The following is a 16,579-nucleotide window of genomic DNA, read 5'->3' as shown; positions in this document are numbered from 1 at the left end:
ATCAAAACAAAACAACAAACGACATATTCCCTGCTTGCTCATAGTTACTTACACTGTATATAGCATACACACATATCTTATTATATTACATTATATTATATTATATTATATTATACCTAATGTATAGTTATAAGGGGACAAAAAAACGTTTGCGATAGAATGGTGGTGTTGATGATGATGATTGTTATAATTGTACATGTGTGTCACTGGGTAAATCGAATCGGTCGTGTGTATGTACAGTGCATGTAGTGGAAGGGAGACAACTTTTGAAGGTTTGAGTTGAGATACAGTAAAATTGGGATCGCGGTTGAACTTAAATGTTGTCTGTCTATGTTGTATTTAGAAATGACCTACCTAGATATTTTTTGTTTGATGACCTAGGGTTAGGGTTAGGGGGTTAGGGGGTTAGGGGGTTAGGGTCAAAATACGCTAGGGTTAGGGTTAGGGTTAAGGTTAAGGTTAAGGTTAGGGTTAGGCACAAGTCTATGTATACTGTCTCAATGCATTATAGACAGGTAAAAAACTACCACTGTAACATCATGAGTTCATTAATTGCTGTAATTACGCGTCCTGTGCGCTAAACTGAAACGTTTTCGGGAGACACCCGGCGCTTGGGGGGAACGCCGGACCCGGCCGCACCGCGCGACGGGCGCCGGCTTGGGTTCACTTATATATACAGTATATACAAGCTGATATGAGTGAGTCCGGCGTTCCGCTGGTTTTATCTATGTATATATGTAAATGCCAGCGTGTTTTCAATACATTGTATTTTACATTTAATATATTATATATATATTATATACCTCGTATCATATTCGGGGTAAACATTGGTATGTATGTGTTGTTTTGCTAGATACTTCTATTCATAAGAATAGGTAATAATGAACTTGAGTGAGTGAGTGAGTGAGTGAGTGAGTGAGTGAGTGAGTTCATGTTGGGGCACAGTGTTTTCAGTATTATGTAATCAAGCATTCTTTTGGGGTATTTGGTGGTCCTGAAAAGGACCGTTATGATAGATGTGAGCGGACCGCTGTTTAAGCTCTCTCCCCACGGATACGGCGGGCAAGCTGGATGTCCTTGGGCATGATGGTGACACGCTTGGCGTGGATGGCGCACAAGTTGGTGTCCTCAAACAGACCGACAAGGTAAGCCTCGGAAGCCTCCTGCAGGGCCATGACGGCTGAAGACTGGAATCGGAGATCGGTCTTGAAGTCTTGGGCGATTTCACGGACCAGACGCTGGAATGGCAGCTTCCTGATCAAAAGCTCGGTGCTCTTCTGGTAACGACGGATCTCACGAAGGGCGACTGTTCCTGGCCTGTATCTGTGAGGTTTCTTCACACCTCCTGTAGCCGGGGCGCTCTTACGAGCAGCCTTGGTGGCCAGCTGTTTACGGGGAGCCTTTCCTCCGGTGGATTTACGCGCTGTCTGCTTTGTACGTGCCATCTCGATTCACAAGTGAAACTGAACCAAACAGAATAAATGCTCCGCTCTTACGGGAGTCGGACTTGCGCGGGGAAGCCGTTGATTGGTCAGTGAGCAGCCATGCTGATTGGTCGTGTTCACCTTCGTCGTCGTACGGCCTCGGCTTGGCTGTGTGAGCGAGTCTCAATAGATGCGATGTTAGTGTAAAACTTTAGGCATCGCCTTGATCAATTACTTGCAATAACCGACAATCGCGACAACGACGCGTAACGAACTCGACATATATCAACACAATAGTGCTAATTGACATGCCCATGTAAAAAAAATCGTGTATTTATCATTATTATGCCGTCTACAGCGTAAATAGTGCTATCGTTATGCTTGGTTGTCTTCTCAGAGGTCCGCGCCTTGCCTACATAAGGTGAATTGCAGCGAGCGGAGGGCATTCTGTCTGTCATTCTCTCAGAGTAAACATGTCTGGACGTGGTAAAGGAGGCAAAGGTCTTGGAAAGGGGGGCGCTAAGCGTCACAGGAAGGTTTTGCGTGATAACATCCAGGGTATCACCAAGCCCGCCATCCGTCGTCTGGCAAGAAGAGGTGGTGTCAAGCGTATCTCAGGTCTGATTTACGAAGAGACCCGTGGTGTCCTTAAGGTTTTCCTTGAGAATGTCATCCGTGATGCCGTCACCTACACCGAGCACGCCAAGAGGAAGACTGTCACTGCCATGGACGTCGTCTATGCTTTGAAACGCCAGGGACGTACCCTCTACGGATTCGGCGGTTGAAAACTTTGTGTTTTCACCAACACTCTCAACGGTCCTTTTCAGGACCACCAAATACCCCAAAAGAATCCTTGAAACTTGATTTTGAAAACAAATCCTCATCCTTATATTATTCATATTCATATTCATATTCATTCATACATACACACACATTCATACATTGCACGTGCATATTGCGAATGAGCAACCACACTGCAGTTATGTGCAGTATTACACATTACTTGTAACAACATTATTCACTGAGTAAATACACACTGTTTGGGTATGCCTGAAGTAAGAGCATTGAAAAAACATTTCCCAACATGGTTTAGTAATGTGTTTACTTGTTACTTGCTTTACTGTTGTTACCGAGATTGGCCATTAACGCCGCCCCAATTACATGTCACAACACATACTATTCAATCAATCACTCAGTCAGTCTAACTAACTAACTTACTTACTGATATATAGATTGATTCATTCATTGATTGATTGATTGATTGAGTTATTGGTGTATTGATTGATGTATTGATAGATCACTCACTCACTCACTCACTCACTCACTCACTCACTCACTCACTCACTCACTCACTCACTCACTCACTCACTCACTCACTCACTCACTCACTCACTCACTCACTCACTCACTCACATAATGTACACAAGCAATTGCCCCGTCATTTGAATATGTGCATTTGTTTATTCGCACTTGTATCGACACTATTGCGTATACACGGTAAGTATGTGCCTTAATGTCTTATAGTTTTGTGTATGAGAGGTTGTGTATCAAGTCATTTGGCAAGTAAATACTGCTTGCAGAGGCGAATAATTATTTATATTGTAATTCTAATACATACGTTATATTAATACATGTGTTGTTTTTTAGTGCGTTTGGTTTTCATCATGTTTCAGGTGTTCTTTTGTGAGAGTTGGTGGTCCTGAAAAGGACCGTTGATGTAAGTAAAAGTCCGTAAATGAACTGTTTACTTAGAGCTGGTGTACTTGGTGACGGCCTTGGTGCCCTCAGAGACGGCGTGCTTGGCCAATTCACCGGGGAGGAGGAGACGGACAGCGGTCTGGATCTCCCGAGAGGTGATGGTGGATCGCTTGTTGTAGTGGGCGAGACGGGAAGCCTCAGCGGCGATTCTCTCGAAGATATCGTTGACAAAGCTGTTCATGATGGACATAGCTTTGCTGGAGATACCGGTATCGGGGTGGACCTGTTTCAACACCTTGTAGATGTAGATGCTGTAACTTTCCTTCCTCCTCCTCTTCTTCTTCTTGTCGCCGACACGTGCGGCCTTTGCCTTACCGGCCTTCTTGGCTCCCTTCGAACTAACCTTAGGTGGCATGTTGATATTCAAGCAGTGCGAGAATGTGAAGGGCCGGCGACAAACGACTCATTTTATACAGCGGCCAAGGGGATCGGATCGGAAGTTTTAAGCGCGCGGACGTCGGAGAAGACAAGCTACGCGGCAAAATCGCCGTTTCGATCCTATCCGCGGCCGGCTGCATTGTATTGGCCGTATAAAACGGCTGGTTTCTCGCGACTCTTGGTTATTCGTGTGTTGTAGCATCTCGATTAAACTACCAATATGTCAGGACGTGGTAAAGGCGGAAAAGTCAAGGGCAAGTCCAAGTCCCGATCCTCCCGGGCCGGACTCCAGTTCCCCGTCGGACGTATCCATCGTCTCCTCCGTAAAGGCAACTACGCCGAGCGTGTCGGTGCCGGAGCCCCAGTCTACCTGGCTGCCGTTCTGGAGTACCTCGCCGCTGAGGTTCTTGAGTTGGCAGGTAACGCCGCCAGAGACAACAAGAAGACCAGAATCATCCCCAGACATTTGCAGCTGGCCATCAGGAACGACGAGGAGTTGAACAAACTTCTGTCCGGAGTCACCATCGCCCAGGGTGGTGTCCTCCCCAACATCCAGGCTGTTCTTCTCCCCAAGAAGACCCAGAAGTCCGCCGGAAAGTAAAATTCCTGCCCACTCTTCTACTCCAACGGTCCTTTTCAGGACCACCAAATCTCACAAAAGAATGCTTGCAAATATGATGAAAACAAAACAAATCAAAACAAAACAACAAACGACATATTCCCTGCTTGCTCATAGTTACTTACACTGTATATAGCATACACACATATCTTATTATATTACATTATATTATATTATATTATATTATACCTAATGTATAGTTATAAGGGGACAAAAAAACGTTTGCGATAGAATGGTGGTGTTGATGATGATGATTGTTATAATTGTACATGTGTGTCACTGGGTAAATCGAATCGGTCGTGTGTATGTACAGTGCATGTAGTGGAAGGGAGACAACTTTTGAAGGTTTGAGTTGAGATACAGTAAAATTGGGATCGCGGTTGAACTTAAATGTTGTCTGTCTATGTTGTATTTAGAAATGACCTACCTAGATATTTTTTGTTTGATGACCTAGGGTTAGGGTTAGGGGGTTAGGGGGTTAGGGGGTTAGGGTCAAAATACGCTAGGGTTAGGGTTAGGGTTAAGGTTAAGGTTAAGGTTAGGGTTAGGCACAAGTCTATGTATACTGTCTCAATGCATTATAGACAGGTAAAAAACTACCACTGTAACATCATGAGTTCATTAATTGCTGTAATTACGCGTCCTGTGCGCTAAACTGAAACGTTTTCGGGAGACACCCGGCGCTTGGGGGGAACGCCGGACCCGGCCGCACCGCGCGACGGGCGCCGGCTTGGGTTCACTTATATATACAGTATATACAAGCTGATATGAGTGAGTCCGGCGTTCCGCTGGTTTTATCTATGTATATATGTAAATGCCAGCGTGTTTTCAATACATTGTATTTTACATTTAATATATTATATATATATTATATACCTCGTATCATATTCGGGGTAAACATTGGTATGTATGTGTTGTTTTGCTAGATACTTCTATTCATAAGAATAGGTAATAATGAACTTGAGTGAGTGAGTGAGTGAGTGAGTGAGTGAGTGAGTGAGTTCATGTTGGGGCACAGTGTTTTCAGTATTATGTAATCAAGCATTCTTTTGGGGTATTTGGTGGTCCTGAAAAGGACCGTTATGATAGATGTGAGCGGACCGCTGTTTAAGCTCTCTCCCCACGGATACGGCGGGCAAGCTGGATGTCCTTGGGCATGATGGTGACACGCTTGGCGTGGATGGCGCACAAGTTGGTGTCCTCAAACAGACCGACAAGGTAAGCCTCGGAAGCCTCCTGCAGGGCCATGACGGCTGAAGACTGGAATCGGAGATCGGTCTTGAAGTCTTGGGCGATTTCACGGACCAGACGCTGGAATGGCAGCTTCCTGATCAAAAGCTCGGTGCTCTTCTGGTAACGACGGATCTCACGAAGGGCGACTGTTCCTGGCCTGTATCTGTGAGGTTTCTTCACACCTCCTGTAGCCGGGGCGCTCTTACGAGCAGCCTTGGTGGCCAGCTGTTTACGGGGAGCCTTTCCTCCGGTGGATTTACGCGCTGTCTGCTTTGTACGTGCCATCTCGATTCACAAGTGAAACTGAACCAAACAGAATAAATGCTCCGCTCTTACGGGAGTCGGACTTGCGCGGGGAAGCCGTTGATTGGTCAGTGAGCAGCCATGCTGATTGGTCGTGTTCACCTTCGTCGTCGTACGGCCTCGGCTTGGCTGTGTGAGCGAGTCTCAATAGATGCGATGTTAGTGTAAAACTTTAGGCATCGCCTTGATCAATTACTTGCAATAACCGACAATCGCGACAACGACGCGTAACGAACTCGACATATATCAACACAATAGTGCTAATTGACATGCCCATGTAAAAAAAATCGTGTATTTATCATTATTATGCCGTCTACAGCGTAAATAGTGCTATCGTTATGCTTGGTTGTCTTCTCAGAGGTCCGCGCCTTGCCTACATAAGGTGAATTGCAGCGAGCGGAGGGCATTCTGTCTGTCATTCTCTCAGAGTAAACATGTCTGGACGTGGTAAAGGAGGCAAAGGTCTTGGAAAGGGGGGCGCTAAGCGTCACAGGAAGGTTTTGCGTGATAACATCCAGGGTATCACCAAGCCCGCCATCCGTCGTCTGGCAAGAAGAGGTGGTGTCAAGCGTATCTCAGGTCTGATTTACGAAGAGACCCGTGGTGTCCTTAAGGTTTTCCTTGAGAATGTCATCCGTGATGCCGTCACCTACACCGAGCACGCCAAGAGGAAGACTGTCACTGCCATGGACGTCGTCTATGCTTTGAAACGCCAGGGACGTACCCTCTACGGATTCGGCGGTTGAAAACTTTGTGTTTTCACCAACACTCTCAACGGTCCTTTTCAGGACCACCAAATACCCCAAAAGAATCCTTGAAACTTGATTTTGAAAACAAATCCTCATCCTTATATTATTCATATTCATATTCATATTCATTCATACATACACACACATTCATACATTGCACGTGCATATTGCGAATGAGCAACCACACTGCAGTTATGTGCAGTATTACACATTACTTGTAACAACATTATTCACTGAGTAAATACACACTGTTTGGGTATGCCTGAAGTAAGAGCATTGAAAAAACATTTCCCAACATGGTTTAGTAATGTGTTTACTTGTTACTTGCTTTACTGTTGTTACCGAGATTGGCCATTAACGCCGCCCCAATTACATGTCACAACACATACTATTCAATCAATCACTCAGTCAGTCTAACTAACTAACTTACTTACTGATATATAGATTGATTCATTCATTGATTGATTGATTGATTGAGTTATTGGTGTATTGATTGATGTATTGATAGATCACTCACTCACTCACTCACTCACTCACTCACTCACTCACTCACTCACTCACTCACTCACTCACTCACTCACTCACTCACTCACTCACTCACTCACTCACTCACTCACTCACTCACATAATGTACACAAGCAATTGCCCCGTCATTTGAATATGTGCATTTGTTTATTCGCACTTGTATCGACACTATTGCGTATACACGGTAAGTATGTGCCTTAATGTCTTATAGTTTTGTGTATGAGAGGTTGTGTATCAAGTCATTTGGCAAGTAAATACTGCTTGCAGAGGCGAATAATTATTTATATTGTAATTCTAATACATACGTTATATTAATACATGTGTTGTTTTTTAGTGCGTTTGGTTTTCATCATGTTTCAGGTGTTCTTTTGTGAGAGTTGGTGGTCCTGAAAAGGACCGTTGATGTAAGTAAAAGTCCGTAAATGAACTGTTTACTTAGAGCTGGTGTACTTGGTGACGGCCTTGGTGCCCTCAGAGACGGCGTGCTTGGCCAATTCACCGGGGAGGAGGAGACGGACAGCGGTCTGGATCTCCCGAGAGGTGATGGTGGATCGCTTGTTGTAGTGGGCGAGACGGGAAGCCTCAGCGGCGATTCTCTCGAAGATATCGTTGACAAAGCTGTTCATGATGGACATAGCTTTGCTGGAGATACCGGTATCGGGGTGGACCTGTTTCAACACCTTGTAGATGTAGATGCTGTAACTTTCCTTCCTCCTCCTCTTCTTCTTCTTGTCGCCGACACGTGCGGCCTTTGCCTTACCGGCCTTCTTGGCTCCCTTCGAACTAACCTTAGGTGGCATGTTGATATTCAAGCAGTGCGAGAATGTGAAGGGCCGGCGACAAACGACTCATTTTATACAGCGGCCAAGGGGATCGGATCGGAAGTTTTAAGCGCGCGGACGTCGGAGAAGACAAGCTACGCGGCAAAATCGCCGTTTCGATCCTATCCGCGGCCGGCTGCATTGTATTGGCCGTATAAAACGGCTGGTTTCTCGCGACTCTTGGTTATTCGTGTGTTGTAGCATCTCGATTAAACTACCAATATGTCAGGACGTGGTAAAGGCGGAAAAGTCAAGGGCAAGTCCAAGTCCCGATCCTCCCGGGCCGGACTCCAGTTCCCCGTCGGACGTATCCATCGTCTCCTCCGTAAAGGCAACTACGCCGAGCGTGTCGGTGCCGGAGCCCCAGTCTACCTGGCTGCCGTTCTGGAGTACCTCGCCGCTGAGGTTCTTGAGTTGGCAGGTAACGCCGCCAGAGACAACAAGAAGACCAGAATCATCCCCAGACATTTGCAGCTGGCCATCAGGAACGACGAGGAGTTGAACAAACTTCTGTCCGGAGTCACCATCGCCCAGGGTGGTGTCCTCCCCAACATCCAGGCTGTTCTTCTCCCCAAGAAGACCCAGAAGTCCGCCGGAAAGTAAAATTCCTGCCCACTCTTCTACTCCAACGGTCCTTTTCAGGACCACCAAATCTCACAAAAGAATGCTTGCAAATATGATGAAAACAAAACAAATCAAAACAAAACAACAAACGACATATTCCCTGCTTGCTCATAGTTACTTACACTGTATATAGCATACACACATATCTTATTATATTACATTATATTATATTATATTATATTATACCTAATGTATAGTTATAAGGGGACAAAAAAACGTTTGCGATAGAATGGTGGTGTTGATGATGATGATTGTTATAATTGTACATGTGTGTCACTGGGTAAATCGAATCGGTCGTGTGTATGTACAGTGCATGTAGTGGAAGGGAGACAACTTTTGAAGGTTTGAGTTGAGATACAGTAAAATTGGGATCGCGGTTGAACTTAAATGTTGTCTGTCTATGTTGTATTTAGAAATGACCTACCTAGATATTTTTTGTTTGATGACCTAGGGTTAGGGTTAGGGGGTTAGGGGGTTAGGGGGTTAGGGTCAAAATACGCTAGGGTTAGGGTTAGGGTTAAGGTTAAGGTTAAGGTTAGGGTTAGGCACAAGTCTATGTATACTGTCTCAATGCATTATAGACAGGTAAAAAACTACCACTGTAACATCATGAGTTCATTAATTGCTGTAATTACGCGTCCTGTGCGCTAAACTGAAACGTTTTCGGGAGACACCCGGCGCTTGGGGGGAACGCCGGACCCGGCCGCACCGCGCGACGGGCGCCGGCTTGGGTTCACTTATATATACAGTATATACAAGCTGATATGAGTGAGTCCGGCGTTCCGCTGGTTTTATCTATGTATATATGTAAATGCCAGCGTGTTTTCAATACATTGTATTTTACATTTAATATATTATATATATATTATATACCTCGTATCATATTCGGGGTAAACATTGGTATGTATGTGTTGTTTTGCTAGATACTTCTATTCATAAGAATAGGTAATAATGAACTTGAGTGAGTGAGTGAGTGAGTGAGTGAGTGAGTGAGTTCATGTTGGGGCACAGTGTTTTCAGTATTATGTAATCAAGCATTCTTTTGGGGTATTTGGTGGTCCTGAAAAGGACCGTTATGATAGATGTGAGCGGACCGCTGTTTAAGCTCTCTCCCCACGGATACGGCGGGCAAGCTGGATGTCCTTGGGCATGATGGTGACACGCTTGGCGTGGATGGCGCACAAGTTGGTGTCCTCAAACAGACCGACAAGGTAAGCCTCGGAAGCCTCCTGCAGGGCCATGACGGCTGAAGACTGGAATCGGAGATCGGTCTTGAAGTCTTGGGCGATTTCACGGACCAGACGCTGGAATGGCAGCTTCCTGATCAAAAGCTCGGTGCTCTTCTGGTAACGACGGATCTCACGAAGGGCGACTGTTCCTGGCCTGTATCTGTGAGGTTTCTTCACACCTCCTGTAGCCGGGGCGCTCTTACGAGCAGCCTTGGTGGCCAGCTGTTTACGGGGAGCCTTTCCTCCGGTGGATTTACGCGCTGTCTGCTTTGTACGTGCCATCTCGATTCACAAGTGAAACTGAACCAAACAGAATAAATGCTCCGCTCTTACGGGAGTCGGACTTGCGCGGGGAAGCCGTTGATTGGTCAGTGAGCAGCCATGCTGATTGGTCGTGTTCACCTTCGTCGTCGTACGGCCTCGGCTTGGCTGTGTGAGCGAGTCTCAATAGATGCGATGTTAGTGTAAAACTTTAGGCATCGCCTTGATCAATTACTTGCAATAACCGACAATCGCGACAACGACGCGTAACGAACTCGACATATATCAACACAATAGTGCTAATTGACATGCCCATGTAAAAAAAATCGTGTATTTATCATTATTATGCCGTCTACAGCGTAAATAGTGCTATCGTTATGCTTGGTTGTCTTCTCAGAGGTCCGCGCCTTGCCTACATAAGGTGAATTGCAGCGAGCGGAGGGCATTCTGTCTGTCATTCTCTCAGAGTAAACATGTCTGGACGTGGTAAAGGAGGCAAAGGTCTTGGAAAGGGGGGCGCTAAGCGTCACAGGAAGGTTTTGCGTGATAACATCCAGGGTATCACCAAGCCCGCCATCCGTCGTCTGGCAAGAAGAGGTGGTGTCAAGCGTATCTCAGGTCTGATTTACGAAGAGACCCGTGGTGTCCTTAAGGTTTTCCTTGAGAATGTCATCCGTGATGCCGTCACCTACACCGAGCACGCCAAGAGGAAGACTGTCACTGCCATGGACGTCGTCTATGCTTTGAAACGCCAGGGACGTACCCTCTACGGATTCGGCGGTTGAAAACTTTGTGTTTTCACCAACACTCTCAACGGTCCTTTTCAGGACCACCAAATACCCCAAAAGAATCCTTGAAACTTGATTTTGAAAACAAATCCTCATCCTTATATTATTCATATTCATATTCATATTCATTCATACATACACACACATTCATACATTGCACGTGCATATTGCGAATGAGCAACCACACTGCAGTTATGTGCAGTATTACACATTACTTGTAACAACATTATTCACTGAGTAAATACACACTGTTTGGGTATGCCTGAAGTAAGAGCATTGAAAAAACATTTCCCAACATGGTTTAGTAATGTGTTTACTTGTTACTTGCTTTACTGTTGTTACCGAGATTGGCCATTAACGCCGCCCCAATTACATGTCACAACACATACTATTCAATCAATCACTCAGTCAGTCTAACTAACTAACTTACTTACTGATATATAGATTGATTCATTCATTGATTGATTGATTGATTGAGTTATTGGTGTATTGATTGATGTATTGATAGATCACTCACTCACTCACTCACTCACTCACTCACTCACTCACTCACTCACTCACTCACTCACTCACTCACTCACTCACTCACTCACTCACTCACTCACTCACTCACTCACTCACTCACATAATGTACACAAGCAATTGCCCCGTCATTTGAATATGTGCATTTGTTTATTCGCACTTGTATCGACACTATTGCGTATACACGGTAAGTATGTGCCTTAATGTCTTATAGTTTTGTGTATGAGAGGTTGTGTATCAAGTCATTTGGCAAGTAAATACTGCTTGCAGAGGCGAATAATTATTTATATTGTAATTCTAATACATACGTTATATTAATACATGTGTTGTTTTTTAGTGCGTTTGGTTTTCATCATGTTTCAGGTGTTCTTTTGTGAGAGTTGGTGGTCCTGAAAAGGACCGTTGATGTAAGTAAAAGTCCGTAAATGAACTGTTTACTTAGAGCTGGTGTACTTGGTGACGGCCTTGGTGCCCTCAGAGACGGCGTGCTTGGCCAATTCACCGGGGAGGAGGAGACGGACAGCGGTCTGGATCTCCCGAGAGGTGATGGTGGATCGCTTGTTGTAGTGGGCGAGACGGGAAGCCTCAGCGGCGATTCTCTCGAAGATATCGTTGACAAAGCTGTTCATGATGGACATAGCTTTGCTGGAGATACCGGTATCGGGGTGGACCTGTTTCAACACCTTGTAGATGTAGATGCTGTAACTTTCCTTCCTCCTCCTCTTCTTCTTCTTGTCGCCGACACGTGCGGCCTTTGCCTTACCGGCCTTCTTGGCTCCCTTCGAACTAACCTTAGGTGGCATGTTGATATTCAAGCAGTGCGAGAATGTGAAGGGCCGGCGACAAACGACTCATTTTATACAGCGGCCAAGGGGATCGGATCGGAAGTTTTAAGCGCGCGGACGTCGGAGAAGACAAGCTACGCGGCAAAATCGCCGTTTCGATCCTATCCGCGGCCGGCTGCATTGTATTGGCCGTATAAAACGGCTGGTTTCTCGCGACTCTTGGTTATTCGTGTGTTGTAGCATCTCGATTAAACTACCAATATGTCAGGACGTGGTAAAGGCGGAAAAGTCAAGGGCAAGTCCAAGTCCCGATCCTCCCGGGCCGGACTCCAGTTCCCCGTCGGACGTATCCATCGTCTCCTCCGTAAAGGCAACTACGCCGAGCGTGTCGGTGCCGGAGCCCCAGTCTACCTGGCTGCCGTTCTGGAGTACCTCGCCGCTGAGGTTCTTGAGTTGGCAGGTAACGCCGCCAGAGACAACAAGAAGACCAGAATCATCCCCAGACATTTGCAGCTGGCCATCAGGAACGACGAGGAGTTGAACAAACTTCTGTCCGGAGTCACCATCGCCCAGGGTGGTGTCCTCCCCAACATCCAGGCTGTTCTTCTCCCCAAGAAGACCCAGAAGTCCGCCGGAAAGTAAAATTCCTGCCCACTCTTCTACTCCAACGGTCCTTTTCAGGACCACCAAATCTCACAAAAGAATGCTTGCAAATATGATGAAAACAAAACAAATCAAAACAAAACAACAAACGACATATTCCCTGCTTGCTCATAGTTACTTACACTGTATATAGCATACACACATATCTTATTATATTACATTATATTATATTATATTATATTATACCTAATGTATAGTTATAAGGGGACAAAAAAACGTTTGCGATAGAATGGTGGTGTTGATGATGATGATTGTTATAATTGTACATGTGTGTCACTGGGTAAATCGAATCGGTCGTGTGTATGTACAGTGCATGTAGTGGAAGGGAGACAACTTTTGAAGGTTTGAGTTGAGATACAGTAAAATTGGGATCGCGGTTGAACTTAAATGTTGTCTGTCTATGTTGTATTTAGAAATGACCTACCTAGATATTTTTTGTTTGATGACCTAGGGTTAGGGTTAGGGGGTTAGGGGGTTAGGGGGTTAGGGTCAAAATACGCTAGGGTTAGGGTTAGGGTTAAGGTTAAGGTTAAGGTTAGGGTTAGGCACAAGTCTATGTATACTGTCTCAATGCATTATAGACAGGTAAAAAACTACCACTGTAACATCATGAGTTCATTAATTGCTGTAATTACGCGTCCTGTGCGCTAAACTGAAACGTTTTCGGGAGACACCCGGCGCTTGGGGGGAACGCCGGACCCGGCCGCACCGCGCGACGGGCGCCGGCTTGGGTTCACTTATATATACAGTATATACAAGCTGATATGAGTGAGTCCGGCGTTCCGCTGGTTTTATCTATGTATATATGTAAATGCCAGCGTGTTTTCAATACATTGTATTTTACATTTAATATATTATATATATATTATATACCTCGTATCATATTCGGGGTAAACATTGGTATGTATGTGTTGTTTTGCTAGATACTTCTATTCATAAGAATAGGTAATAATGAACTTGAGTGAGTGAGTGAGTGAGTGAGTGAGTGAGTGAGTGAGTTCATGTTGGGGCACAGTGTTTTCAGTATTATGTAATCAAGCATTCTTTTGGGGTATTTGGTGGTCCTGAAAAGGACCGTTATGATAGATGTGAGCGGACCGCTGTTTAAGCTCTCTCCCCACGGATACGGCGGGCAAGCTGGATGTCCTTGGGCATGATGGTGACACGCTTGGCGTGGATGGCGCACAAGTTGGTGTCCTCAAACAGACCGACAAGGTAAGCCTCGGAAGCCTCCTGCAGGGCCATGACGGCTGAAGACTGGAATCGGAGATCGGTCTTGAAGTCTTGGGCGATTTCACGGACCAGACGCTGGAATGGCAGCTTCCTGATCAAAAGCTCGGTGCTCTTCTGGTAACGACGGATCTCACGAAGGGCGACTGTTCCTGGCCTGTATCTGTGAGGTTTCTTCACACCTCCTGTAGCCGGGGCGCTCTTACGAGCAGCCTTGGTGGCCAGCTGTTTACGGGGAGCCTTTCCTCCGGTGGATTTACGCGCTGTCTGCTTTGTACGTGCCATCTCGATTCACAAGTGAAACTGAACCAAACAGAATAAATGCTCCGCTCTTACGGGAGTCGGACTTGCGCGGGGAAGCCGTTGATTGGTCAGTGAGCAGCCATGCTGATTGGTCGTGTTCACCTTCGTCGTCGTACGGCCTCGGCTTGGCTGTGTGAGCGAGTCTCAATAGATGCGATGTTAGTGTAAAACTTTAGGCATCGCCTTGATCAATTACTTGCAATAACCGACAATCGCGACAACGACGCGTAACGAACTCGACATATATCAACACAATAGTGCTAATTGACATGCCCATGTAAAAAAAATCGTGTATTTATCATTATTATGCCGTCTACAGCGTAAATAGTGCTATCGTTATGCTTGGTTGTCTTCTCAGAGGTCCGCGCCTTGCCTACATAAGGTGAATTGCAGCGAGCGGAGGGCATTCTGTCTGTCATTCTCTCAGAGTAAACATGTCTGGACGTGGTAAAGGAGGCAAAGGTCTTGGAAAGGGGGGCGCTAAGCGTCACAGGAAGGTTTTGCGTGATAACATCCAGGGTATCACCAAGCCCGCCATCCGTCGTCTGGCAAGAAGAGGTGGTGTCAAGCGTATCTCAGGTCTGATTTACGAAGAGACCCGTGGTGTCCTTAAGGTTTTCCTTGAGAATGTCATCCGTGATGCCGTCACCTACACCGAGCACGCCAAGAGGAAGACTGTCACTGCCATGGACGTCGTCTATGCTTTGAAACGCCAGGGACGTACCCTCTACGGATTCGGCGGTTGAAAACTTTGTGTTTTCACCAACACTCTCAACGGTCCTTTTCAGGACCACCAAATACCCCAAAAGAATCCTTGAAACTTGATTTTGAAAACAAATCCTCATCCTTATATTATTCATATTCATATTCATATTCATTCATACATACACACACATTCATACATTGCACGTGCATATTGCGAATGAGCAACCACACTGCAGTTATGTGCAGTATTACACATTACTTGTAACAACATTATTCACTGAGTAAATACACACTGTTTGGGTATGCCTGAAGTAAGAGCATTGAAAAAACATTTCCCAACATGGTTTAGTAATGTGTTTACTTGTTACTTGCTTTACTGTTGTTACCGAGATTGGCCATTAACGCCGCCCCAATTACATGTCACAACACATACTATTCAATCAATCACTCAGTCAGTCTAACTAACTAACTTACTTACTGATATATAGATTGATTCATTCATTGATTGATTGATTGATTGAGTTATTGGTGTATTGATTGATGTATTGATAGATCACTCACTCACTCACTCACTCACTCACTCACTCACTCACTCACTCACTCACTCACTCACTCACTCACTCACTCACTCACTCACTCACTCACTCACTCACTCACTCACTCACTCACATAATGTACACAAGCAATTGCCCCGTCATTTGAATATGTGCATTTGTTTATTCGCACTTGTATCGACACTATTGCGTATACACGGTAAGTATGTGCCTTAATGTCTTATAGTTTTGTGTATGAGAGGTTGTGTATCAAGTCATTTGGCAAGTAAATACTGCTTGCAGAGGCGAATAATTATTTATATTGTAATTCTAATACATACGTTATATTAATACATGTGTTGTTTTTTAGTGCGTTTGGTTTTCATCATGTTTCAGGTGTTCTTTTGTGAGAGTTGGTGGTCCTGAAAAGGACCGTTGATGTAAGTAAAAGTCCGTAAATGAACTGTTTACTTAGAGCTGGTGTACTTGGTGACGGCCTTGGTGCCCTCAGAGACGGCGTGCTTGGCCAATTCACCGGGGAGGAGGAGACGGACAGCGGTCTGGATCTCCCGAGAGGTGATGGTGGATCGCTTGTTGTAGTGGGCGAGACGGGAAGCCTCAGCGGCGATTCTCTCGAAGATATCGTTGACAAAGCTGTTCATGATGGACATAGCTTTGCTGGAGATACCGGTATCGGGGTGGACCTGTTTCAACACCTTGTAGATGTAGATGCTGTAACTTTCCTTCCTCCTCCTCTTCTTCTTCTTGTCGCCGACACGTGCGGCCTTTGCCTTACCGGCCTTCTTGGCTCCCTTCGAACTAACCTTAGGTGGCATGTTGATATTCAAGCAGTGCGAGAATGTGAAGGGCCGGCGACAAACGACTCATTTTATACAGCGGCCAAGGGGATCGGATCGGAAGTTTTAAGCGCGCGGACGTCGGAGAAGACAAGCTACGCGGCAAAATCGCCGTTTCGATCCTATCCGCGGCCGGCTGCATTGTATTGGCCGTATAAAACGGCTGGTTTCTCGCGACTCTTGGTTATTCGTGTGTTGTAGCATCTCGATTAAACTACCAATATGTCAGGACGTGGTAAAGGCGGAAAAGTCAAGGGCAAGTCCAAGTC

At 45.6% G+C, this 16,579-nt stretch overlaps 15 protein-coding genes across 15 annotated transcripts; 7 read left to right on the top strand and 8 right to left on the bottom strand.

The window, feature by feature from the left end:
- Positions 1 to 986: 986 nt before the first annotated feature.
- Positions 987 to 1,446, bottom strand: LOC139441654 (histone H3). Its single transcript, XM_071222459.1, has one exon. It carries the CDS (start codon positions 1,443 to 1,445, stop codon positions 1,035 to 1,037), a length of 411 nt encoding a protein of 136 aa, XP_071078560.1. The 5' UTR covers position 1,446; the 3' UTR covers positions 987 to 1,034.
- Positions 1,447 to 1,897: 451 nt separating this feature from the next.
- Positions 1,898 to 2,209, top strand: LOC139441624 (histone H4). Its single transcript, XM_071222437.1, has one exon. It carries the CDS (start codon positions 1,898 to 1,900, stop codon positions 2,207 to 2,209), a length of 312 nt encoding a protein of 103 aa, XP_071078538.1.
- Positions 2,210 to 3,114: 905 nt separating this feature from the next.
- Positions 3,115 to 3,549, bottom strand: LOC139441675 (histone H2B, gonadal). The gene has a single exon (XM_071222480.1). It carries the CDS (start codon positions 3,535 to 3,537, stop codon positions 3,169 to 3,171), a length of 369 nt encoding a protein of 122 aa, XP_071078581.1. The 5' UTR covers positions 3,538 to 3,549; the 3' UTR covers positions 3,115 to 3,168.
- A 209-nt stretch (positions 3,550 to 3,758) lies between these two features.
- On the top strand, positions 3,759 to 4,237 carry LOC139441664 (histone H2A). The gene has a single exon (XM_071222467.1). The coding sequence runs from the start codon at positions 3,781 to 3,783 to the stop codon at positions 4,159 to 4,161; it is 381 nt and encodes a 126-aa protein (XP_071078568.1). The 5' UTR covers positions 3,759 to 3,780; the 3' UTR covers positions 4,162 to 4,237.
- A 1,001-nt stretch (positions 4,238 to 5,238) lies between these two features.
- On the bottom strand, positions 5,239 to 5,698 carry LOC139441658 (histone H3). The gene has a single exon (XM_071222462.1). The coding sequence runs from the start codon at positions 5,695 to 5,697 to the stop codon at positions 5,287 to 5,289; it is 411 nt and encodes a 136-aa protein (XP_071078563.1). The 5' UTR covers position 5,698; the 3' UTR covers positions 5,239 to 5,286.
- Positions 5,699 to 6,149: 451 nt separating this feature from the next.
- Positions 6,150 to 6,461, top strand: LOC139441623 (histone H4). Its single transcript, XM_071222436.1, has one exon. It carries the CDS (start codon positions 6,150 to 6,152, stop codon positions 6,459 to 6,461), a length of 312 nt encoding a protein of 103 aa, XP_071078537.1.
- A 905-nt stretch (positions 6,462 to 7,366) lies between these two features.
- On the bottom strand, positions 7,367 to 7,801 carry LOC139441677 (histone H2B, gonadal). The gene has a single exon (XM_071222481.1). It carries the CDS (start codon positions 7,787 to 7,789, stop codon positions 7,421 to 7,423), a length of 369 nt encoding a protein of 122 aa, XP_071078582.1. The 5' UTR covers positions 7,790 to 7,801; the 3' UTR covers positions 7,367 to 7,420.
- A 209-nt stretch (positions 7,802 to 8,010) lies between these two features.
- On the top strand, positions 8,011 to 8,489 carry LOC139441665 (histone H2A). The gene has a single exon (XM_071222468.1). The coding sequence runs from the start codon at positions 8,033 to 8,035 to the stop codon at positions 8,411 to 8,413; it is 381 nt and encodes a 126-aa protein (XP_071078569.1). The 5' UTR covers positions 8,011 to 8,032; the 3' UTR covers positions 8,414 to 8,489.
- A 997-nt stretch (positions 8,490 to 9,486) lies between these two features.
- Positions 9,487 to 9,946, bottom strand: LOC139441657 (histone H3). The gene has a single exon (XM_071222461.1). The coding sequence runs from the start codon at positions 9,943 to 9,945 to the stop codon at positions 9,535 to 9,537; it is 411 nt and encodes a 136-aa protein (XP_071078562.1). The 5' UTR covers position 9,946; the 3' UTR covers positions 9,487 to 9,534.
- A 451-nt stretch (positions 9,947 to 10,397) lies between these two features.
- LOC139441622 (histone H4) lies at positions 10,398 to 10,709 on the top strand. Its single transcript, XM_071222435.1, has one exon. It carries the CDS (start codon positions 10,398 to 10,400, stop codon positions 10,707 to 10,709), a length of 312 nt encoding a protein of 103 aa, XP_071078536.1.
- Positions 10,710 to 11,614: 905 nt separating this feature from the next.
- On the bottom strand, positions 11,615 to 12,049 carry LOC139441678 (histone H2B, gonadal). The gene has a single exon (XM_071222482.1). It carries the CDS (start codon positions 12,035 to 12,037, stop codon positions 11,669 to 11,671), a length of 369 nt encoding a protein of 122 aa, XP_071078583.1. The 5' UTR covers positions 12,038 to 12,049; the 3' UTR covers positions 11,615 to 11,668.
- A 209-nt stretch (positions 12,050 to 12,258) lies between these two features.
- Positions 12,259 to 12,737, top strand: LOC139441666 (histone H2A). Its single transcript, XM_071222469.1, has one exon. The coding sequence runs from the start codon at positions 12,281 to 12,283 to the stop codon at positions 12,659 to 12,661; it is 381 nt and encodes a 126-aa protein (XP_071078570.1). The 5' UTR covers positions 12,259 to 12,280; the 3' UTR covers positions 12,662 to 12,737.
- Positions 12,738 to 13,738: 1,001 nt separating this feature from the next.
- On the bottom strand, positions 13,739 to 14,198 carry LOC139441659 (histone H3). The gene has a single exon (XM_071222463.1). It carries the CDS (start codon positions 14,195 to 14,197, stop codon positions 13,787 to 13,789), a length of 411 nt encoding a protein of 136 aa, XP_071078564.1. The 5' UTR covers position 14,198; the 3' UTR covers positions 13,739 to 13,786.
- Positions 14,199 to 14,649: 451 nt separating this feature from the next.
- On the top strand, positions 14,650 to 14,961 carry LOC139441621 (histone H4). Its single transcript, XM_071222432.1, has one exon. The coding sequence runs from the start codon at positions 14,650 to 14,652 to the stop codon at positions 14,959 to 14,961; it is 312 nt and encodes a 103-aa protein (XP_071078533.1).
- A 905-nt stretch (positions 14,962 to 15,866) lies between these two features.
- LOC139441668 (histone H2B, gonadal) lies at positions 15,867 to 16,301 on the bottom strand. The gene has a single exon (XM_071222471.1). The coding sequence runs from the start codon at positions 16,287 to 16,289 to the stop codon at positions 15,921 to 15,923; it is 369 nt and encodes a 122-aa protein (XP_071078572.1). The 5' UTR covers positions 16,290 to 16,301; the 3' UTR covers positions 15,867 to 15,920.
- Positions 16,302 to 16,579: the final 278 nt, after the last annotated feature.

Source organism: Haliotis cracherodii, unplaced genomic scaffold, assembly GCF_022045235.1.
Source record: "Haliotis cracherodii isolate W230 unplaced genomic scaffold, xgHalCrac1.p SCAF_42, whole genome shotgun sequence".
Taxonomy (NCBI): Eukaryota; Metazoa; Mollusca; class Gastropoda; order Lepetellida; family Haliotidae; genus Haliotis; species Haliotis cracherodii.
Note: the sequence above shows the minus strand (reverse complement) of the source record. Positions and strands in the feature narration are given on the sequence as shown.